The 24957-nt window shown below is 40.8% G+C and overlaps 1 protein-coding gene across 5 annotated transcripts in view; it reads right to left on the bottom strand.

The window, feature by feature from the left end:
- elmo1 (engulfment and cell motility 1 (ced-12 homolog, C. elegans)) overlaps positions 1-24957 on the bottom strand; it is a 95049-nt gene that overhangs the window by 60615 nt on the left and 9477 nt on the right. For 2 of the 5 annotated variants that reach the window (XM_019264255.2, XM_027286308.1), the window contains exons 1-2: positions 12054-12284; positions 2189-2345 (exon numbers count right to left, since the gene is read on the bottom strand). In XM_019264255.2, the coding sequence (XP_019119800.1) occupies positions 2189-2266 (78 nt within the window). In that variant the 5' untranslated portion in view covers positions 2267-2345; positions 12054-12284. Of the gene's footprint in view, positions 1-2188; positions 2346-12053; positions 12285-24957 lie in introns of those variants that run through there. The other 3 variants (XM_027286309.1, XM_027286310.1, XM_019264254.2) reach the window with 2 other exon arrangements.

Raw genomic sequence — 24957 nt, 5'->3', positions numbered from 1 at the left:
AAAAACCCACGGCATACTACCTGCCCAGCTACAAACAGTAGACAGACAAAGTTGGTGACTAGCTGGTGAGCACAGTGGCGCATTTAGTATTTCAAGAACCACATATTTCCGGTCAGTGGGGACGAAAACAGTACTATAACACTTAAATTTCATTAGGTGAACACAAACGTGTCCAAATGAATGCTAATGTTGCTCTGTAAGTGCTGGAGGTGTAAATAAGCAACAGTTGACCTCTTGTGGCCAAAAATTAATTTAGTAACACTTTTCAAAATCAATTTAACACTGCCTCACACCACACTGTGCTTAAAGTTACTAAATCATAATCATACAAAAAAATCATCACAGCTCGTTTCCCTTTGGTTTGACTTCTCAGCAGCCCCTCCACTTTTTTCTCCTCCTGCTCTCTCTTGCATTTCTAACAATAACATTTGAACACTTACTACAGTTGTCTGCATTTGTACTAATTTCCCAGCGTTCCAACATAAATGTTGGACTTTTGTGCCCATGAGGCACTGAAGATATTTGGAAAGATACAGAATCACAGTGTGACTCGCACACGCACACGCACACGCACGCACACACACACACACACACACAGACAGAAATATGGAGAAAAGTACATGAACCCTCATACAGAGGGATACAAGGATACACACATACACAGAACTGTCAACACAGAAGCACACACACAAATGCATGAATAGTAACAAGTATGCATGTTGCCACACAAACACACCCACACACAATTTCACTTATGCAGAGTTATACCCACGTAAACAAACAAAAAATACACGCACAAATTTGCATCCATGTACACACGCACTCTCTCTCAGTCTCAAGACAGCGTGAGCAGCTGAAACCCACTCCCCATCGCATGACTCAGACAGCCATATGCTGCTGCAGGGCCTATTGTACACAGGAGATGCAGAGGGAGGAGGAAGAGGTGGGGGTTGACGGTGGAAGACAAGAGAGGAGGAGGCACAGCGCAAGTTTTCACCGTTACAACAAAAGACAGGGAGGAGGAGTGAGAGGGGGAACAAACAGGAGAGAAAGTAAAGAAGGACAAGGAGGAGGAGGCAAGAGATAGGAGGAACAAGAGAACGATGACAGGGACAGATAAGAGAATCACAGGAAAGCGGAGGAAGGGGAGGAGGAGAGGTGGCTTCAAGAAGTGAAGATGAGAGAAAGAGCTAAAGACGTTTTACAGTTCACACTGCGGCAGCCGTGCTGATAAGGGGTCATTAAACAGAAAAACTCCATCCTTAAATTGACATGTAAATGCTTAAAAGGCCTTAAGTCGCATATACTCTGTAGTTTGAATATTTCATTCAGCGATTTATCCATTGAGAAGGGCAATCATAGTTCCAGTTGTCACAGTGACTCATAGCTTGTACAATCATTAGCCTAACCATGAGTCACACACACACATACACACACACAGAACAGGCCATTTCACACACTGTATGTGCAATCAGACGACGCAACAGCAAACATGTCATCTCCCTGCACGAGGTAGTCATTGTTTGTGCTAATTATTTCATTAGCATGTCATCCACTGTTTTGTTAGTCCCTAATGATTGCGGGCATTCAGTATGGTTTGTATCTGGGTTTATACTCGAGCCGTGTGAAGGCTCACATATTCAAACCAGTGATCAGGAAATCAGCAGAATGATTTCATGCCAGAAATAGCAGAAATTTAATTGAAAATCACACTAATTTTCTTGAAAATGTTCAAGTCCAACATTTTGGCCATGATTTACAACAAACATTAAGTAAGTTATGAAATGTGTGGCATCCTACCTACATTTGTGACAATGCTGGACTGATTTTGGTTCATGTCTTTCATAATTATGGTGTTGATTTAGCCTCCATCACCACATTCAAAGTAATGTCTTTAATGTCTTTGTGTAATTAGTGTAATTGTTGGATACAATGCAAAGACCTATTATGGCCTGATCAGATCCACCCACCCACTCCAGACGCCACCACACACACACGCACACACACCGACAAACAGATTTCATTGTATACACAGCAGATTACTGTACAGTAGTGTGCTCAGACAAAACATGCACCTTGTTCATGCAAGATTGAGAAACCTGATTTTGTCTGTCAGGTCTCCATGGATTTAAAGGGCAGACACATGTGTTGATATTAAGATAACTCTATTCTCAGCTCAAACACCTACCTGGTCTATCTCCATGAGCTTGGGAAAGGCCTTTGGCCACTCAATGGCCACCTTGACGATGTCTGCTGGTGGCGGCATGGTTGAAGGGTGGTGGGGAGGGTGTGGGTCCCGGTGCCTCACACCTCTGTCACTACTACTGGAGGTAGCTCATCCAAACCTGCAGGACAAGAGTGAAGAGAGAGGAGCGGGTGGAGAGAGATATGACGGAGTGGATGGGGAAAGAAAGACAGAAAATGGGGCATGTTATTCAAGAACAAAGTTTGCTTACTTAAGATTATGTTTGCTTGCATTAGCTTCAAATGATATCACATATGACTAAAGAAAAAGGGTCAATAAGGGCAGTGCTGAAAAATACAAAAGACGTGAGTACATGTGCCACAATGAAGAGTTCACATCAGCCGTAGAAGCTACTGAACAGCTCAGACGGTTTCATACAACATAAAGGGTTAGAGAAAATGAGTCAACTGACCTACTTACATCAGTTTACTGTTATTTGAGTCTAGTGTGTATACTTTGGGCAGACACACGCAAAGTTGTGCAAAACACGCTGGCCCCTTAAATTAGCATACCCCAAAACCATCTGAGGTCAGGCTGCCCAGCTGTAATGCATGAGGGTCCATCTTCAGCGCTGCTGAGGTATAGAAACCACAGATGCAATATCTGACATCTCTACTTTCTAGCCCACAGCTAGAACACGCTCCCCTGTTTGTGTCATGGTTGACCTTAAAAACTAAGCATCATGCAAATTCTTGCAGATACCGCTGCTTAAAATTGTATTCAAATACGCAGTTCAGCTTCTAACACCCACTTGTACAAACTAAAGCGGACAAGCAGATTTTTGTATTTGTCCTATGAGAATTTTTTCAGCAGTAGCCTAATTTAATTTGCAGTTGCTGACACACAGAACATAAGGGTGTGCCGGTGGGGCTGATACACTCACAAGGTTAAATAAAAAAATAAAAGTTTAACTGCTAATGAGGTCACAGCAGGTAAGTAAATCTAAAAGTTACAAAGACCCACTTTGTTTCACTGGGAACATGCCTCAGTTCAGTCATTTAGATACTACAAAAAGACATAAACCACCCAGCAGCATCTTGCAATGACTTCCAGAGTGAAGTTTGTGACTCCTCTGAGACATTTTCTCAGTGATGAAAGTGCAAGAGTTCCTGCAGTTTGACAGATAAAGCAGCTCCATCTCTCTTGCTGAAGTGAGGGCCTGTGAAGTAGCTTTAGCCACAATAGCCAGTAAGCATGAAGGATTCAACAGCGGCAGCTTAAGCAGAGCTTCTTCCTCTGACAAATTCCAATAGCTTTAAAGGGTATTCCTCTAATTTTACATCATGGGGAGCATCAAGCAGACTTTGAAACGTTTGTTGTGTTGTGTCTTCTGTGCTTCTAATTAAGCTTTGTCAAGTCTGAGAAAAATTGGCCATTCATCAGTGCCAAATATAGACTACTGCATGTATGTCGGGCGATATGCAACAAGAAAATGCAGTAGTGAGATGTATAAAAAATACGTGCTTGAAGTATTTCAGAAACAGTCCTTTCATTACATAGTACATCTTTAAACTACAGTTTCTAGAGTCAGGGGAGAACATGGCAGGTTCTGGGGAAGACGACCTGCATCATCTGAACATATAAAAAGTTAATTTTAAAGTAACAAAAACATTTAAAGGATCTTTAAGAACTCCATAACAAAAATCTTTATTCTATTTTTAAATTCTCAATTATCAATATTGGTATCAGCCTCAAAACCTGGGTATCAGTCAGGCTATAGTTAGGTTATAGAGACTATAAGTTGTTAACCTACAGTCTGCTATATAAGTGTGGAGTTTATCGGCCATAAACACCCATAGTGTTTCTCTAAATTTCTTTTTTAATTAAATTTTTATTCAGTCTTGAAACTCCCTCTCTTAAAAACTGGAGGCGAAGGCAAAGGAAAGAGAGGACAAGGAGGAACTGAGTGAAAATGTGAGATAAGACTATTTGTTTGACATTTAGTTTCCAGTGAGACGCAGGTCAAAACACAATTGAAACACACAGACAATCAATCTGTACTTATCACCATGCGCACCCTGGCATAGCAACAAACACACAATCCTCACTCCCACTTTCATGAGAACACACACTCAGATTTTGAACATATAATCTTGGGGGCGGCTCCTCCCTGGCGTCTGTCACTGCGGAGGACTCCTATGAGGGCACAAAATAAAAAGCTGGATATCTGACGGAGGGACAGGCAGCTGGATTGACCTGAAACCCTGCAGCTTTCTAAAATAAGCCAGATAGAAACCCCATGGTGGAAAACCAGTCAAATCTGGTGTCACGCCAAACCACACAGGAGGAGCTGGGTAAAGCTACTTCTGTGTGCTTGCAGGGGGTCTAATGAAACCCACCACTGCACAGTTATCAAATAGAAAATGCACCATAGATATCCCCAAAACTGACTAAGGAAGGCATCAATAATTCACCTTTCTAGCCTGTCTAGAAAGCTTGGATCATCCTGGTTCCTGGTGGAGAAGCCTGTTTACATATTTAATCTCAATCCATAATTCATAAGGACAGGCTCAGATTAATTCCTGTGAGAGAACTATTGAGCAGAATAGTGAGTGTTGATATAAACAGCATGTGTGCAGAATAGTGAGTGATGAAATGTGTTTTTTAGTGTGGATGTCTGAGTCTCCTGGAGTATGTGTGTGTGTTTGATGAGCTTGTATTAATTTATTTTATTTATATTTTGATTTAAAGATAGTTTACGTAATAAGAGTGGCCTGGTGTTGTGTGTGAGTCACCACATAATGATCCACATAGGCTTTATTCAAGGGCCCGTTGCCATGGCAACCGCTGCATCAATAGCTCGAGATGTGGATGCGTCTTTCTTTCCAAAGTGCGTGTCATACTCAAGTCACGTTTGTCACAACTCCCCAAGATATGACTCACTCCACCCCTCTGCTTTGAATTTCAGCACTGAAATATGAACGAGTATGTTCATTGAAGATTAGAGTGTTTTTTTCTTAACGCATGTTAAATACTTTCTGAGACACTTCGCCTTGCAGCTGTATATCTCTCTGTTTCCCAGCCCCCTCTGCCTGCCTCTCCCCTCGGTAACCTTATGCAGAGAAAATTTCATGTCTGGTTCCCATTCTTGGATAAGCAAGCCGGCAAATGAGATGTGGAGAGAGCAAAACAGAGATAAAACACTGAGACAGATACATAAACTGCACACATTATACTTAATAGTCTAATTACTGAAAGAATTCAAAAGAATATCAGCAGCAGGGTCCTGCTAGATTGAAGAATGTGTCTCAGAAAGACCAGCCTTACTGTACATGCACACAGTATGTGTGAATGAGTCACTCATTCAGATATATCCTACAGACAATAGCATGTTAGTCATCTATGCAGAGATTACCATACTTCTCAATACTGACTGCTGCAGTCAAGGAAAAGCTATAAAGCTGCCACTCTTGTCAGGATGTTTAGCCATGCTATAGCGCTGTGACTGCAGGGATTTAAAAAGTCTTTGGTCCAGACTGAAATATGTCAACAACTATTGGATGCATTGCAATGGAATTTTGTACAGGCATTCATGTTCCCCAACATGTGGTTTGCATTTGTGGTTTTGGGTGAAATATCTCAATGTGGATGTTCAGCCTCAGTTGCACTTTGTGCTAATTAGTAAATGTTGGCATGTCGGCGAGCATGGTGAATGGTGAACTGTCTGTTGTAGACTTTAATCCAGATCAGCAAGCTATCTGGTACGGTATGTCAGTCAATATTAGCTTATCTTAGCAGAATCTCTTTATGTTTGTCAATGAGTGACGTTAAACAGCAGCTTGCCAAATATGTTGGATGTGGTTTGACACCATCACTCAGCAGACGGCACTTACAATTTTACTTTTCAACTAGAAAGTATCCTGCTCAGTATATATGTTGGTCACAAATTCAAGGGATACTACTAAAATATATTTGTTTAACCTCTGTTAATGTCAAAAACATAACATAGAAACATCCTTTAAAATGTACGGCCTGACTTTAGACGGTTCAACTCATTTTTCTGTACAATGTGTGATTATTATCAACGGTCTTAATTAAATCCTTCCGGGTTCACCAGCAAATAAAGTGGTTTTGGTTAAAATGGTTAAACTTATAGCTCGTCTGGCTGTCAGAACTGCTTATTTTTTGCTGCCCTCCCAGACTTTGTCATAGCAACGTTTCTGTGTTACCACATTTCAGCAATTAGGTTGGCCATTTCTGTCGGTTATGAGAGAAACACTCATCAAAGTTCTAAAAAAAAAAAAAAAAGAACCAAAATGTAATAAACAGGATTTATACTTTCAAATAGAGAGTGGAAAGTTTGTCTTTCTGTGAAGTCAAAATACAAGCCTATCACTCTGACTGAGGATTGGACTTGACTTCCAGTAAACACTAGTGTGTGTGTCTGTAGGCTATGTGTGTATTCCGAGCACCTTCTCATCATCTTCCGAGAACTACGATGACTCAGAGATGGATGGCCTTGAGCCTTATTGATTGGAGACACACACGCACACCAGGACACACACCTATCTCATTGCTGACAGCCACAGTAAATCCCTTGAAAATGGGCTCAAATGTAATTGAGAGACACAGCAGTTCAACACACCAGCACACCATGAGCAGGGCAACAAACAGTCCAGCATTCATTTGATCAACATGTTTTTCCTGCAAAATGACACATACAGACTCCTCCGGGGGGAACAACTTCAAAGCAATACGGTGTTACACTAGTATGTTTGTCTTCATATATTTTTTTACAAGTCATCATCACAGCTCATCATGTCAGAGCAGGTGATGCTGCAAACCTGGTTTAGTTGAGTATGAGTGAGTGTGTTTATTTTTCGCTTTGCCAGAGGGTTAAAAAGGCTTAACGGGACACATAGTTCACTCCATCTTTTTTATTTGCAGAAGAACACTCAGGATGTGACCCTGCTTCTTTATTTCATTCCTCTCCTCTTATCCTCTGTTCATTAATTCTGCTCGCCGCATCCAACGTTTCATGCTTTCATCAATCTCTTCCCCACTTCTTGGCAAGTCTGTCTCTACTCAGAACATTATTCGGCAGAATTTAACCAAAAAGACCATAAATCAGGCAATGAAAAACATTAAAAAGACTCTTTCATTCATTTGACACACATTTCCTTTCATTGGTTTAATTGCACTAATGTACTGTATGCATAATATGCTGCCAAAACCATCAAACCAAAAGTCTAACTGGGCTCTACTCCAACAAGGTATTGTAATCTGTGGATGTCTATGTGTGCAGTTAATCTGTCTTCAAGCACTCGCCCACCTGCTGTAACCAGAGAGGCATGTGCCGCTGGGTTACAGTGGCCAAAATTCCTCAGGATTAGCTCCAAAAGAGTGGGGGGAAAAAACTAAATCTCATGTTACCCACGGAAACCTGTGATTTGATCTGCTGCCAGAGGTCGAAATTAAGGAACAAAACCATCAATAAAGAGGGGAGAGAGGGTAAGAGGAGAGGAAACAGAAGAGGAGAGAGGGCCTGTGATTTGTTGGGCAGCAGAAGAGTGCTGGATTTCACTTTTATAATTCATGATGTGTAATGCAAGGGGACACATTGTCTGTACAGAGAGGAGAAAGAGAAAGGGAAACAGAGAAGATGCGTGCAACAAAAGGTGAGAAATACAAGTGAACATGAGGAGGCAGAGAGGGAGGGAGGATTTGAGAGGTAACCGAGATTAAAGGAAGACAGCCACAGACGGTGAACATGAACTAATGGAATTAGAGTTAAAATCAAGATCAATGGAATAAAGTGTAGAAAAAAAGAGTGATAGATGTGAGAGGAGAAAACAAGGCAAAAAGAAACCGGGTTAGAGAGAGAAAGCCAAATACTTCAATTACAACTTTTCCAAGATAGAGAAATAAAAAGCTGAGTGTGCAGAAATGTTGCGCTGTTGCGTGTAAAATGCTGTTTCATAAAAATAAAATGAATAGATCTATTACCGGAGGTGCAACGATGCAATTTGTGGCATCTGTCTCACTTCATTTACAGCTTTGCTAAAGAATCCATCAACACCACTTTCTAAATCGCATATAACAGCTTACATAGAATTTTAATTAAAAACATCTCTTCATATCGTTGTGAAAAAACAAAGACGCCTATTTGCTGTATTTAAGGAATAGGAACACTTTGAAGTAAGTTTAATTAAAACTCCATCATCTGCTGATGGAGAGAGAGAAGGGAGACAAGCAGTGTGAGTGGGGGCATGAATATCAAGGGGAAGATGATCTAAATAAAGCCAGCTCCTCCTGGGACTTTTATTATGGTGTGAAAGAACATGAGGCAGCAGTTAATGTCAGTGTGACCAACTAACACTCAGACCTGATGAAACACTTTATATAAATATATATATAACCTCAATAACACATGTACTAAGCTGTCAACCCTCTTTTTTTTTTTTTTCAAAATGATGTCAAGGTGATTTGACCTCAGGCTTTTGCATTTAATTGACACTTCATTTGAAGCAGTCTGATACCGGCTAAACAGTACATGTCAGACCTCCCATGGGCTCCCGCTGAGTAGTTTTGACATGTGATGCATACATGCCTCTCCTCCTACCTTCTTCTGTCACGTCAACTTTATAACAACCATCTTCTTTTCCCAGGCTTTCATCCATCTTCCATCGCTTACATTAATTAATCTTCTGTGAGAACTGTGTGACTCCAGATCAAGTTTTTTTGGTTGGAGCTATTAAAATCTGATATTCTTATTTATATAACGAGCTCCTTGATCCAAATGCTGAAGCTGATAAGCTGAATCACCATGGATCACCATCTTCTTCGCAGATTTATTCTAACATTTTCAACTGATCTTTTTCAGAACGAGTTGATATAAAACAGATTTAAATAGTTGCCAGTGTTGTCAGTGATTGATGAGCTGAGATACTTTTGATTTGTTGTTCTAAACTAAACTCTGTAGTGAATCCTCCTTTTAATAAGCAGCCATTTATATCCAGCTCCTTCTTCTTCATAAAAGTTAATGTTTGGTTACATATCTCCCCTGCTGACATGAATTTATTTTTTTACTTTTCAAAAAATGAAGATACATTTGATGCAACCTCAACCTCCTACAAGAGACCACAGAGGCATCTGGTCCAAGCCAAGCCTGGAAACATTTTAATGAATTATTGTTATAAATAGCAACAGCATATAATCAAATTTAGGGGACAAAATATTACCAACACATAGCATGAAGTCCCTCTGTCAATCAAAAGCTCTTTTTTTAGACTGTAAATATGAATCCTCTTAAAATTTCCACATCTAGCCGCTAAGGCTCTCATGTGCTCAGAGTGTCTGTGCACCAAAGTTTAACAAAATTATTTTTAGTGTGGGAGAGGGTACATACTCAACAATTGCATCTGTGAACATCTGTGTCTGTGCCTGTGTGTGGGTGTGTCTGTATTAACCTATGTGCTGGGTGGATTTCAAAAGGAGCCTTTCTAGCTCTTCATTTGATGACTCCACAAAGGGCCCGCCTCGCCACAGGGGCCTCTCTCTGTGTGTGTGTGTGTGTGTGTGTGTCAGCCTACAAAAAGAGCACCATCTTTTATCTGAGAGCTGAGACAAAAGGCCACTGACATGGTGCAGAGGACCGAGTTATTGTTGCTCCGAGCAAGAAGCCTTCACACACCTACACACTGGCCACAGGATGGTCATGTTACACCCTTGAGAAGAGGTGTGTGCATGTCAGAAACACACACACACACACACACACACACACACACACACACACACACACACACACACACACACACACACACACACACTGAGTAACTTAACTCCAATCTGAAAAGGAGTGTTTATTGCCTGTTTCACCCTTAACCACATCATGCAACACTGATGGTTGGTGGGGTCAAAGGGTGCTCTTTTGTAACTTCAATCACACCCAACAGTGATGCCATGTTTTACTGATACACCCTGGACTACACCTATACATGTGAGTTCAAACAAGTAAGTTAAACCTCAGCAAAAACAAGATTTATTTAGGGGCTATGAAGTTCTAAACCAGTTCATTTAAATTACTTTATAAGTATTTATTATATATAAAAGTGTATATAACAGATGTACATTTTTCATTTATCTGAACTTTCAGTCTTTAGATTGGTTTGGTTAAGTTTGTAGTTACACCACTGGCAAGAGCTTAATGTATCAACAATTTCTCCTCAACTTTTACCTTACTATTTTACCATTCATTATTTTTAACCACAGCTACTTTCAGCTGTTCCATCGGTTTATATCATCTATTTCAAACACTTTATACATTATTACTAGCCAACTGTGTGCTGATTTTAGAGTCTTAATTGCAACATTGTTCAGTTTGAGTTATAAATTGTGGATATTTTCTCTTTTTCTTCTATCGAAGAGTACTCCTCAATCCTTCCGCTTACCCCCTGGCAACTCTAGACTGGATTGCAGGTACCCCTCACCCTATCACTGATGTAGAATATTGAAACGAAAACACACCATGTTTCCAAGAGAAACACATAACAGAAAGAGTATCCTGAAACTGAGAATCTTATAGAAAGCTGCTGTGTTATGCCCAATCCCTCCCCAACACCCATACCCAGCTCACAGGAAAAGCTGCTGACTTTAAGACAAAGGGCTGACAAAACAGCTGCAAATAAAAGGAAGAAGACAAAAGGAAAAGGGGGAAGGCTAGGGTCAGGGTTTAGAAATATGACTTCTAGATTCAACCAAAGGAGGAAGTGCTATGTCCTAAGAGACTTAAGATTTGTATATAAAGCAATATACCAAAAAAACATTTGGGGCAAAAATTCAAGTGAGGACATGTTTTCTTTTAGTTTTCTTTTCTTAATTTAGTGCAACATCCTCCACAGTTTGGACATTGGACTGACAGGCATCACAACAAACATGACTTCTCTCTGTGTGCCTCTCAGCACGTTTGTGTCACAAACCCGCCCTGGTCCACGCTAAACTGCTGCAACCAGGATATCCTGTCAAATGTCGGTGCCAGCGGCTCGTAACAACTCTCAGCAGCAGAAAACCAACCTCTGACTGAGATGTGAGATCTTTAAAAGTCAACTCTTGCACTTACACTCTATACAGCTAAAAATCGACTGCATGTTTGTCTAGATACATAAATCTGCACACACAGGAGAACAAGTGAAGCATGGAGCTACAGTGTATTGCTGAGCAAGGTGCAAGCATATCCTAAATAGTGTGTTGCGAGCAGAGCAAGCCAGCAATTTGAGGTAAACAAGTGAGTCAGGAACAATTAGAGGTACTTGGATGGCATTCTTCAACCCAGATAATCAAAACACTGGAACATTTAGAGACCAAAAAAAAAAAAAAAAAAAAAAAAGAAGACACTTGCTGGAGGAAAGTACAAGGCAAAATTAGCTCTACAGGCATACAGCTAATCCATGTTGTGTATTGTGAAAGAAGTACTATTGCCAAGTAATTACTTTAAAATGCAGCAGATTTATCAGCTGTGTAAGTATGGCCTTTCTTTAGCCTTTCCAAAATCATAAACTACTGACACCACATTTCCATCCTCCCGAGGCCACAACGATCAACTGTCTTAAAACACATCCGTTCTTTGACATTTCCATTCTTCTCCGGTTAGATGTGGAGAACCAACACAGAGCCCCATCTCAGATGCATGCACAGTATGTACCAAGACATTCAAAACTCCAGCCTGCAAACATCTAATCACAATGTACGTGTCCACTGGTGACACACAAGGAGAAGAGGAGGCAGGAGGGCACAGAGCCGCACCCTGAGGCCTACCGCATCCTGTGTAGCGTGAAGACGGAGTAAAAAAAAAAACACCATGAAGACTCACCCGGAAAACTTGACAACCAACGGTAGTTGGTCGATCTTCTCTCAATTAACCTGCTTCTTGTGCAAACAACTGCTTAAAGTGGAGAGAGGAGGCAGCTATTTTTTTTAAGGTAACTTTTGTCAATGCCTACAAGTGAGGTGCCTTCAGCATCACAATCCACAGACAAAGACTTCACAACGGTTTGTGCAGTGTTTCACCTCAGGCAAAAGAGCGACCAAGAGAGTGCTGAGAGAGACAGACAGAAGGAGGAAGTAGGCGTTTGTCGAGAAAAGAGGAAACAGGTCTGTCAGCGAAAAAAAGCGGCAAAATTCAAAGATGACAGCGAGGAAGACGGAATAGCTGGAGTCTAAAGTTAAAGAAATCAATACCATGCATCCACATCATCCACATTAAATGATGATGATTGGATTAATTAAGGATAATTATATCTCATAAATATCTTATTAGTGTGCTCCAGTTCATTGATGTGGAGCATTAAAGCTAGCCATCTACCAGCAACTCTGAAGCTCACTCATCACCATCTTGTTCATTTAATCTGCACTAAAACAGTAAAGATGGTGCATTATAGTTTAAAGGGACAATTTCTTGGCTGGGAGCAGTGACTTCCTGTTGTATTAACACTTTAGGTTTTGTAGAAATTAAATAAACAAGATATAATGTGTCATTTAGGTAGGTAGATTTGGTTACCTTTGGACAGAGCTAGGCTTGCCTTTAATTTGCTGGACTCTTGGTGGGAAAGAAAATAAGTGTATTTCCCAAAATGTTCTATGAACTAAAAAAAAACATGTTATCGACCGCTAATCTAAGAGAGACATGACACACACCATGTGGCAAAAGGCCAAAAAGGAGAAGTCTCACATTTTTTGTGTCACAAGTCTTATCGCTTTACAGCCGAGTGAGAATTAATGTTACATTTAATACTGTTGTACAAAGGCCGACACTGAATAGATGATTACTACAAATATAGTGCACACTTTCACTTCTCCCCCACTCACCACTGAACAGACTTCAACGAGCGCCAGCAGAGTGAGTCAAACGGTTTACTCTGTCACAAAAGGCCAGTGATCATGAGGGAAGAGGCAAAATACCCAAATGAAACATTTTTTTGTTTGAACAGGGGGCGATGACATCTTCATTTTAGACTGTGCGCTCAAACGGGCCATCTGTGCAAGTGTCACACAAAAAACAGATGTTTACTCCACCCAGGCTGAGGTCAATTTTGGTTCATAAGAGCCTCATAAATGCAAACATCCAGAACTTTCAGTTCTGACACAAACTCCCATAGAGCCTTGCAAAGGCAAGTATCCAAGTAGGAAAAAATTTCAACACAGCAACCGGAAAAACAACAAGCTAATAGAAACATTTCATATCCTCACTGAGTTAAGAGAGGGCTCTGCATGGGTCGAGCTGTCATGTGGTTAGTCATTTAGTTGAAGCCAAAACTAAGTGCCATGGAGACCTGAGGAAGTGAAAAAGTTCAGAGGACCTTTGTCACTAATGATTCCCTGCTAGACTAAGAACATTTGTGATCTACACATAACTGTCTGTCAGAGAAACTGAACTCTGCTGAGTCAGAAACCTCACAAGGGATTTGGCCTAACTCCATGTCGAAAGCTTTAATAATCTATCTAAAACTGTCTCAGTTCCCTCGTGAATACCCGGCCTGTATTCTCTCTCTTTCGCAGCACCACTGACCCATCCAGGATGCTGTTTGTCTACAAGCTTTCAAAATCTCATTCCCTCCACTGGCTGCTCCAGTCAAAATTCATGCTCTGTGTGTTTTGGTGCAACACTGCTGAGGAATGCTGCTTCTTTTGACTTTATCAAAGACATAGTCCAGCTTGCCATATTTTTGAGAGGTTATATATATATACAAATAAATGAAAGACTCTAATGGTATCTACTCTGAGAATTCACAATTCAACTCAGCTGTTTTTCTTCATGAACAAGCTGCCAAGAGCCAACTTTCAAGCCTCTGCGTGGATTATAAGCCAAAGGTAGTATCTGCTGGAACTGCTAATAAGTGGTTTGTAATCATTCTGGTTTTATATAAGCAGAATTAGAAAAAAAACACATCTTTTATTAGTCGATCGAGGAGCAGCAGATAGTAGCTTGAGAGTGTTATCCTGACGTAAACTGTCTGTCTAAGCTGTTTGTTGTTCCAATCACGAGCTATTCAGTCTTAGTATGCATGGCTGGTTCTGTTGAAGCAGTGTTTGAAAGAGAAATGTTCAACATAATTACTACTAACAAGCATAAAGGCTTACATTTCTGAAAATCAGATATCATTGACTTGCATGGAGGAAATCTTGAGGCAACTGTTTTGTTTACAAGACAGAAGAAAAAAATTGTGTTGCTGTAAAACTAGTGTACAAACTTATATACTGTATGTAATGTGGAGTACAGTGCACTGAAGACATATTCTATCTTAGGTTATTAAAATCCCAATTTAATCTTTTTCACCCATTTTGACTATTAGGTATAATAAAATACAATAAAAAAACACTCTTGTCTGTTAATAATTAAGCGACAGCCAAAATAGTTAAGTAGTAATAGTAATAAGGCTTATAGGAAACGCTTCGAGCCTTTGCTAGTTAGAAACCATTAAATCTTAACAACAGACAGTTCTGACTAATTATCAAAATAATTCTTTGTTGTTATTGTTTGGACTATTCAAGTGAGACTATTACCAGTGACCCTGGCCCACATTACTTCCATTTACATTTAATGCTGTTGATTCAGAAATGAAAGCTCATGGTTACACTCTAGCTCTAAATGTCTCTAGATTAGAGCATCTACTGAAAACCGAAAAAGGTAAAATGTGAATGCAGAGGTCATTGAATAATAATGATATCAGACAGGATTTTATGTCATTTGGCCAATTAGTGTTTCATAACCGTTTTCCACAGGTTTTCTCTCCCAATTTTAAAAAAAATTAATCCGCACATTCCCACAATCTGCTCGCAGAGGAGGTCGTCAGGCAAAGATAATTCCGCAACACCTCAGGGGATCATCTATTATTCAAAAGAGCATCCAAATTTATTCCACTTGAAGCGGAGTAGCATGTGTAGTCGTCGAAATCGAGTCGTTACGATCCGAGCATTTCAACATGCAGTGGTCTGTGTGGCAACAGAAAGCTGGGCCACATTTTAGCTTCCAAACTGCACATCACCTTGCAAAACAACGCCTCACAAATGGATGTATGATCACAAAATATCCTGCTCCCTAAAACAACACAAGCTCTCCAACAGGGTAGTAAGTGTCTCCTTTGGCCTTGAGCACATAACAACTGCTAAGTGAACACATGCTAGTTGCCTTTATACAGATGAATAAACACAAGCCTGTAGAAATCCCAGTATTCCCACAATAAGACATTACTTCCTGCTTGGAAGTGTCTAATTAGTTTCACTGGGGAATGACCTGTAACATAATTATCATGGGCCATATGTAATAACAACAGATTTCTTCCTCCGTCCTTCCTTCATCAAATTGCAGCTTGGAGTCCAGATCAACATCACCAATGCATATCGCTGTATGTGCATGCTGGCCAGACTGGTCTGCAAAGCATCAAAACATTCTGTAACGCATGATTTCATTACAGAAATGTAAATTCAAACACTGTAGGAAGAGAACATGGCCTTAGAGTTTTCCAGAAATACAGTACATGTACTGTGCCCAACTTTATTTTATGGATTAAAAAAAACAATTAAAAAGAGTTAAGAGTAGACTTCTCTCTGTAAAATAGAATACAAATCACACCTTTTATATGGAGTAAACAGCCACAGCTGGCAGTGAAGACCACAGAGGCAAAGTTAATAGGTACACAGCCCACTAGCGACAGCAGCTACTTAATTGGACCAAAACACTCCTGGGTCTATCTTACTGTGTGAAATGTCAAGTCAAGTTACACTATTAGTTGGGTCTCCCTGCCCACAGGTTGTGCAAGTATCCTCTAATTATTGCCTGTGATAGTTTATAATAACAACAATAATAATAATAATAATAATAATAATAATGATAATAATGATAAAAATGATTGGAAACTGGTCACAGAGGCTGATGTGCAACTAACTCCTCGCTTGTATCACAGTAGTTTCACACACATCAGAGGGAAATGAAGTAAACCTGCATGGTGTGTAGCTTATACTGGTCGTGCTGTGAACATTATGCTTACATAGTGCCCAGTTTAGTGGGATGGTTCATTCAAAGATGGCAAGTTTTACAAAAAGGTTTTTGTTTATCAACTAGATTTCCTCACACCATATGTGCCAATGTCAGCAGAGCTCCAGCACTGCACATCAGAAACATATTCACACGAACTGTGTACCTAACAAAATCATAAATTAATTATCTGACTCTATATTCCTCAGAGCAACTTTGAATACAAGAAAATCAAGATTCATAAATTGGTTGGTCTTGTGTGCATATTTATTTTTTAACACATTACTTCTACTCAGGCGTTTTATATGAATAAATTACTTGATTAATTTGGATTTTGGGTGCTTAAAGCATCTAACATCTGAGTTACAAAACAAGTGAGCAGGCAAATATTGTGTTCACTAATGAGGTTCATCACTATTTTGGGATATTTAAGTGCTTATGAATTACCTGTACCATTAAAATACCCCAGTGTGTATATTTTAATCCTCTGCACTCACAGCTTGTGTATTCAAGAGTGTTATATAAGGCGACTATTACACATGTTGTTTTTTCCCCTCCATCACCACGCTAACTGAAACACAATAGGCTATGCGCTCTGTTCAAACACAATCTCTTTTCTCTTTAGATTTAAAAATAACATGCCATCCTCCCCCCCTTACATAACTCAATATCAGTCAGCATCAAGGTCGGCGGTGAGAGCTTAAAAACAGAAAAGAGGAGCACAATTAGGTGTTTACCCTGGAAGCCTTTTCACTGCCAGTTAGGAAGAGTGTGTTTGTGTGTGTGAGTGTGAGTGTGAGAGAGCCCAAGGGCATAGTGAGTCACTGACAGTGTGACCTTCTGCTCTCAGGCTTCTCAGCCCTGTTAGAAGCAGCCTGTCCAGGTCAACCATCAACTCTCCACAGTGTATTTCTTCCAAACTGACAAATATAGGAGGACTGAGCTATGGAAATACTGCCTGATTCAGTCATGTCTTTGAAAATCGATCCCAACACTTTCATGCAGCAAAAGAAAACATTAACATTGCAAGGATTGTTGGATCCTAGTTGTGATGAGAGAAACCCAATGAACTAAACTGTGTACATGCTGACTTGTGCAATGAGCAAATAGACATTATCTATTTTAGTGGTCCACTACATTAAGAATACAGATTTTCTACATCACATATACAGCTAGAGTTACCATAAAAGACACCACACTCGACCACTCGTTCATTCTTATCTTCTCCAGAAGGCTTTTACGAACCTCAGATTAAATTCTGAGGCTGATAACGGCGGTTTCCAAACCTTAAATTGCCTCAGCTAGAAATGCGGGTTAGGAAGATAAGAATGTCAACTATGCTATGTGTGTCCCCAGAAGACTCCACAGTGGCTGGTCTGGCTGCAGGCCCATGGGGTCTTTGGTGTAATCAACTTACATAGCTGGACTATTAGGACGAAGCTGGAAAGCAGAGCCTGGATGCCTGAAGGGACAGGCTGGAATCGGTATTGTGTCATCATAATAGTGAAAAAAACAACAGTGTATGGATCGAATTAGCATGCAGACTATGGACCAAAAGGTCATTGCGGTATTACTTCAGTACAGACACCATTACTCAAACTTTCAAACATTATCTTAGAAATTAATTTCATATACAAGAATGTAGACAGGAAAATAAATATAGTAGTATTTTCTCAGTTTCAGACTTAGTACTTAATACAGTTTCTTATCTGTTCATTCAATGTAAGGCTACAGACAACTCTTAACCTCACTGATTAACATGATATTTCTCTAGCCAAGAAACAGTCCGACTCAAAAACCACCACAAAACCACAACTTGTTTTTACGCCTCAGTTTTTGTGCGGAATGAACAAACAAAATATAACATGTTAATTTGTGAGCTTTGGCGGTGCTGGATTTGTTTTGCATTTGGACAGAGCAAGGCTAGCTGTTTCCCTCTTTCAGTTTTAATGCTAACCTGCTGTTGCCTGTAGTCTTATATTGAACAGACAGACATGAGGGTGGTATCAATCTTGTCATTGGACTCTGAACAAGAAAGTGAATGGGTTTCTCAAAATGTCAAACTTGAACTTTTATTAAATCAAAACTCATTATAATCATATGCAACAAAACAAATGATTATAAAAAAAAAAAAAACTACTACTATGTTAAAAAAAAAAACACACATCACAGTACTATCTCTTAATATTGCCACCTGTGAGGTACAACAGAATGAAGAGCCAGGGATCTTAAACTTTCCCTTCTTTGTCATCAAAAGCAAAGCTGAAGAGCTTTTTTCAATGTCAATGAAATGTCAAACAAGTGATAAAATCTGGAGCATGAATCATGAGAGTCAAAAGAAACACAACAAAAGGTGTGCCTTTTTCCCAAAGACATAACAGTTTGTGATTTGAAAAACCAAAACATCAAAGTGCAACTCTTCAAAAGCAGGGGGGGGGGGGCTTCCCCATGACTGATCACTGCAGACAACAATGATCGGAGCCTGTGGGGCCACGCTTCAAGGAACAGGCCATCCTAAAAAAGTTCACTATAGGTGTGTGTGTGTGTGTGTGTGTGTGTGTGTGTGTGTGTGTGTGGTGATGGGTAGGGACCACACAAAAACTCTGCAGGTCACGTGACCGAGGCAGGGATGAATGTTTGAATGTTGCTTTTTGGTTGGTCAAAGAGGGAAGTCATGGAAACAGGTCTATAGTCCCATTGTCTAGTTGTGAAGCCTTTATGTTTATGTATGTGTGCGTGCGTGCGTGCGTGCGTGCGTGCGCGTGTGTGTGTTGGAGGAGGCGGGAGGCATTATAACACCAGGAGGGACCAACACAGCGTTCTTCATTCACAAAACAGAAAAACGCCTCCATCATAAAATGACCTTGACTACTCCAGCAGAACAGCAAGCGCATCCAAGCATCTCTCTCTCTCACACACACACACGCACACACACACACACACACACACACACACACACACACACACACACACACACACACACACACACACACACACACACACACACACACACACACACACACAGACAGACGCACACACACACACACACACACACACACACACACACACAGACAGACGCGCACACACACACACACGCACACACTGTCATTCATCAGAAGTGGGTGCATTTCAGAGAAGGCAAACAACCACATAAACATGAACTGCCTTTTGTCTATAAAACAATGGACACAGTTCAGGTTATGAAGCCAGGATTTCATCGAAAGAAGATCAATGTATGAAGATATTAAGTTATGATTAGCTCCAGTTTCCACATTGTGTAACTAATCAAACCGTGTTACTACAGGGGAAATCAATAACTCTTCCCCAGCACAGCATCATGATGGGTATGTTTTATTCACCACATGCCTGCTAGTCCGGCTCATACAAACTCTGTTACAGAACTGAAAAATAATCTTTACAAAAAACAGCAGTCAGGAAATCAAAAGCTCAGACTCCTAAAAAAAAAAAGTCTTAAAAATCCAAACTCATTCAAAATGTTTCAACTGGCCCCTACTGTTCAGTTCAGCAGGGTCGAGCGTCTTTCAATTATACAGAGAATTGAGAAATGAAAAAAAAAAGCACTGAAATCTCACTTCCCCAAAGTGCTAAAATTACACCGCAGACAGCGAGGGGGAAAAAAAAGTACCAGACAAAAGGTTATAATGGAGAAGATGCTCACACAACCACAAGTGTATATGCAGGCCAAAACATAAACTGCCTCTAACAGTCCCTCATTCTCATTCACAAAACACAGACAGTGCTTATCACATCCGAGCTGACCAAATGCAGCTTTTGAGGGATCTTCCATCCCTTAACTGGATTAGTGTTGGTCATGAGGAAGATAATGACAGTGTGTTTTCTGTCTGCTAATTGATAACCAAACGGACAGATGCTACGGGAAGTTACTTGCCCACGAACCCACAAAAAAAAAAAGAAAGAGCAGTGCACTCTGCCGACCAGGCATGATATGTGTGTGTAAGTCCAAGAATAGAGCGATGGGGATTATGCAATAACAATACTGTAGCTAAAGGCTTAGTTTCACTCATTTGAGAGAGAACAGAGAACCTTACTGTCCAAAAGCTTGGGCAGTATGACTGGACATGATAATTACTGGAAATGAGTCATGATATGTGTTGGTTCCTATTTAGTTAAATAAAATGACCTAACACAGATAGAGTAAGTATATTGTTTCCTATGCGGATATACCAGGCCTATTATGCATTGTGACCTACAAGAGTTGTACATATTTGACAGTTTAATCGTTATAGTTCATTTGAGGTTCAGAAAATATCAAGTTTCACGGCCTCATTTATACAACACCTAGCAATATGTAGAGAAAACCAAGTGCGTGCTTTCAAATGTCCTCTCTGTCATGTGCCTATCAATCATGATAGGGTAATGAAACTGAAAATTGGTCACAAAAAACAGAAGGAAAAAAAATATAAGAACATGAACACGATGATGTAGAACTCATTGTACTTGTTCAGGAGGCTGCAGGATCACTCTGTCAAGGCTTACAGAGATGACTTAAATGATGAGAAAGAAAGCAGGAAAGAAAACAGAATCTATGAATATGTAAATACTCTTCGTTTATTCAGATGTCTCCTGCTTCACAGTGTGTGTGTGTGCTGAACATTTCCGCACTTGTGAAACTTACGTACTGTACTGGATCACAACTGGCACCCAAACTAGTCGTTGGGTCACAAAATCCTGCCCGTACCTACAGTACACATCTCAAATATAGACTCAAGGTGAGCACAGACGAAACTTTCCCCCTTCAGCAGATAAATGTGAAAACAGCCTTCTGGTGTCAGACTCTGTACATGCATCATCCTGCACAGTGAAAGTCAAACATCCAAATGACGCAACAGTAAGCAAAACACATTTTCCCAAACAAAATCCACCCTGGAAACAGCTAATATGAATGTTATGAAAAAAGGGTGTTTTGGCAAATTTGGCAAAACGACAGCTTTGTGAAAACACAAAGATCATGTATTATGATTTGGGGTACATTTGAGGGAGCCACCAGCTGTCGTTTCCTGAACAAATACAGATACTAAGCATTTCCTGGTTATAGAGTACTACAGAAAGCGTTCGTCATGACGACAGTGGGGTTTAAAACTAAAAGGCTACTGGTTCACTGATGACTAGAAAGCTTTTTCAGACCTGCTTTGTTACATTACAGGAGCTTAACTCCCTCTGCTCACAGTGCTTGCAGGGCTGGCATGTGCTCCATCGAGTTAAATGGGATGTGAAGGATTGGGCGTCCCGGGTCAGGGAATTTCCATTGCAAATGATTGCTGAGCCACCAAGGCCCGGCTTTTCATTTTGCTCAGCGTTTAGACAAACATACACAACCAGGATTGCTTTCATACGATTTCCTATCAGAGAAACACATACAGCCATATACACAGGAAGACGGTGTATGTTCTGCCAAAGAGTTTGCATTGCATTGCAGATTTTCCCATGAAACTCCAGTGCACAGAGAGTTTCTCATACACTTGATGCCTTGTAGGACAGAGTCAATATCGTATGACTGTCCACACAAACATTAATCACTGCCGCTAGCACTAGTTATGCATATTAGAAAGGAAATGACAGTTTTCTCTCATGATTCTTGGAAACGTTGTGAGGTGTGATCATGATAGGATGCCATGATCAACTATCTTTTGGTAACGTAACGATAGAAATATGCAAATGTGATGTCATAATAACGGTTTTGTCAGAAATAGAGCTGGATAATTTAGTTTTTTTTTTTTACTAAAGAATAACCAGCAAGTTTTCTTGGAGTCTGACTCATTTCGTTTAGTTTGTTTTCTGAACTGTTTTTGCTTAATCTCTCCCACCCACACACACGACTTAAATTTTGTGTCTGCCCGTTCTGCTTGTGCAAAGCTTGTCATGCTGTCCAACACACTTTAAATTAGGGAGAGATTGGCAGAGTTTGTGTGGCGTTCCCTGAAAATACTGCTGAATCATTTTCATGTAAGAATGAGATGGCGTAAAGGTATGGAAATCAATTCCATTAATATTCGGGCTGAGGCAAGAATAATATCAGTATGTGGGCCAACTTTAAGTACTCATTATGGCTAAAGTGAGCTGATGCTAAGAATTTCAATACTGCAGGTGACACACTTGCTTTAGAGTCAGACTGATTGCCCTTTTGATATTATAAATGAGCAAATACTGGTGGTAATTTGTGAGTGTTTTATTATAAAAGGTTAATGTATTTTTATTTGATGTGAACACTGGCTTTATTAAAAAAAAAATCCTGAATGTTTCCAAGAGGTTGGCTTGTGTAATATGCTTGTAGTTGATCTTTAAAAAAAAAAAAAAAAGGTACGAATGCAGCCTACATAATAAAATAATCTGAAGATCTATGATTGCTCTTTGCCCGCCTGCTGATGAAATCAGATTGTTCCTCAGCTGTTTTTTCATCTCATCTCCCTTGTGAAGTCACGCAACACTTTTACAGTATGTGACAGTTCAGTGCTATCGATAATTTAGTCCGCCATGAACTGCTGCTGCCGCACTGCACATCATATACATCTCTTAATGGAAACATGGTGTCCACTTAGCTCAACTCAATAGCTCAGAGGATTACCATCTCTACCGAAGCATGTAATAACCAAAAGGTCAGATCATCATCATAACTCAACAAACCATAATCTGCCGCTGCCTCTTTAATGGCTTTTAAAGTGTGTCAAGGCCCCGATTCACTGGCACCAGTCACATTTTTAATGAACATGCCCTCCTCTAAAGTGCCAGTCTGCCAGTCATTCTGCCTAGCTTTGAATGCCGTGTCACTCTATCCCCTGTTGGGTTGTACTAGCCTAGATCGAGAAATGCGAAGAGCCCGAGAACATTTGGGATTGATTTGTGGCTATTTTTACTTGTCCTACTTGAATTAAATGGTTCAGATACTCAGAGGAAGAAGTCAGGCGCTGAAAAGGCTTATTGAACTCCTAAAAAAAAAAAAAAAAAAAAAAAGAAAAGCTAAATGTTGGTGAGAGACTGAACGCTTTATTGTAGAGCTTTTAGAGAAAGAGAGCACCTTTTAATAGTAGCGAGGAGTAAGCTATAGAGTACATCCTCCATCTATTGGTCTATTATTTAAAAGGCTACTGGCTTTCTGAGGAGCGAAAATTAACGTGCTGGGAAAGATAAATGCCCATGTGAACACACACACCAGACGGGTTCAATAAAAGAAAAAGGAATAAGCTGTCTCAAGTGACCTTGCACCTCGATAAACTGAACGCATGCAGCGTTTCCTCCACAAGCCACACAGGACTGCTGCACACATACCGCGCTCCTCTCCACCAGAGCAAAAATTACTCCTCTTATTAAACCATAACTCAGGAGCGAGCACAGGCCCTCAACAACACTCATTACCTAAGCATATAGCGAACAGGCTACTGTTCAATGTTGCTGGCGCTACAATTATGTTAGCAGCTGATGACTATCATCACGAGTGTAATAAGCGCTCTACAGGAGCTGACATTATGGAAGATGGTTATGGGCTCTCTTGTGGAAATCTCCTGCTGCCGTTGCCAGCTCTGCTATAGAGTCACACGCATGCACACGTTGAGGAAGGGGCTAGTGTAAAGCTAGAGCTGTGTATCTGGTCTAGGTGCCGTGAAAGGACTCAGTCACTTCACAGATCAGCCATCTACTCGCTGTGACTGGCACAAGTGAGTGGGAACAAAGGAGTCACTGTGGCTGTCACACTCACTCGTCGTTACGCTCACCCTTTGCTCTGCCAGCTGTCTCTCCGTCCCCTCCCACGGCAATGAAACCCCCCCCCCCCCCAGCTGTGGCTATACATCAAGTTATCCTTAATTCCATGTTCACACACAAACAAACCCCAATGGCACACATGTCTTAGATGGCTTCAGGGGCCTGGCTTCACCAGAACACACCCTTCCTCCCTGCTGGGTGATCTTGGCCTATCCGCCATACTGGCTGACTGACTGCTCTGTTGGAGGTGCAATGTTATTCATCACCACCACCAACGGCTCATCAGTATCACACCACTGCACGCAGCCACAACACATGAACTCATGCTTACTTCGAATAATACACTAGGGCTGAGTTTCAAAGTATTTTCCATTTATTTCGGTCTTTCTTGCCTTCTTGAGTCCCACAGATGCTTGTTATTGTTCTCTGGCTCATTCCAGCCGTCTGAGACTTTTTGCCCAACCTCCACTCCATGCATGCCACACCCTTTCACCACAATGCCCTCCCCTCTCCTGACAGATGCCCCGTGCCCAATCTTTTGGCTCACCCATTAATTTGCTAACCCATAAACTCTGCCCTCAGCCTCCCACTCTCTACAGCTCTCCTATTATTTATTTATCCCCCATGTTTTTGAGGGTTTTTTAAAACCATATGCTACACCCATGCCCTCCCCCTCCCTGTGTTTACCCACTGACAGCCTCCAGACCTGCCTGCCTGGTCAGTCACGAGCCGGTGTCGGTGCCAGCTCAGCCTCCACCCTAGCAGTGTGGTGACTGGCCACTGCTAAAACACTTTCATCCCCTTGCGTGCCTAACCGGAGTCCTACGAAGCCATTCATTGGGGCTTTGCTAGTGGCTGCCTTATTATTGTCAAGTTATAGTAAAACTGTGGGTGGGGGCTTCGCTTGTGGGACAGTGGCAGCAATGAAAGTTGAAATGAGGCTGAAGTTGAGCTATTTCTGGTCTGGGGCATAGGATTCAAAGAATTTCAGCTTTTCCTTTTATGG

This window comes from Larimichthys crocea, chromosome XIII (genome assembly GCF_000972845.2).
Source record: "Larimichthys crocea isolate SSNF chromosome XIII, L_crocea_2.0, whole genome shotgun sequence".
In the NCBI taxonomy this organism is placed as follows: Eukaryota; Metazoa; Chordata; class Actinopteri; family Sciaenidae; genus Larimichthys; species Larimichthys crocea.
The sequence above is the reverse complement of the archived record's forward strand: the minus strand, read 5'-3'. Positions and strand labels throughout refer to the sequence as shown.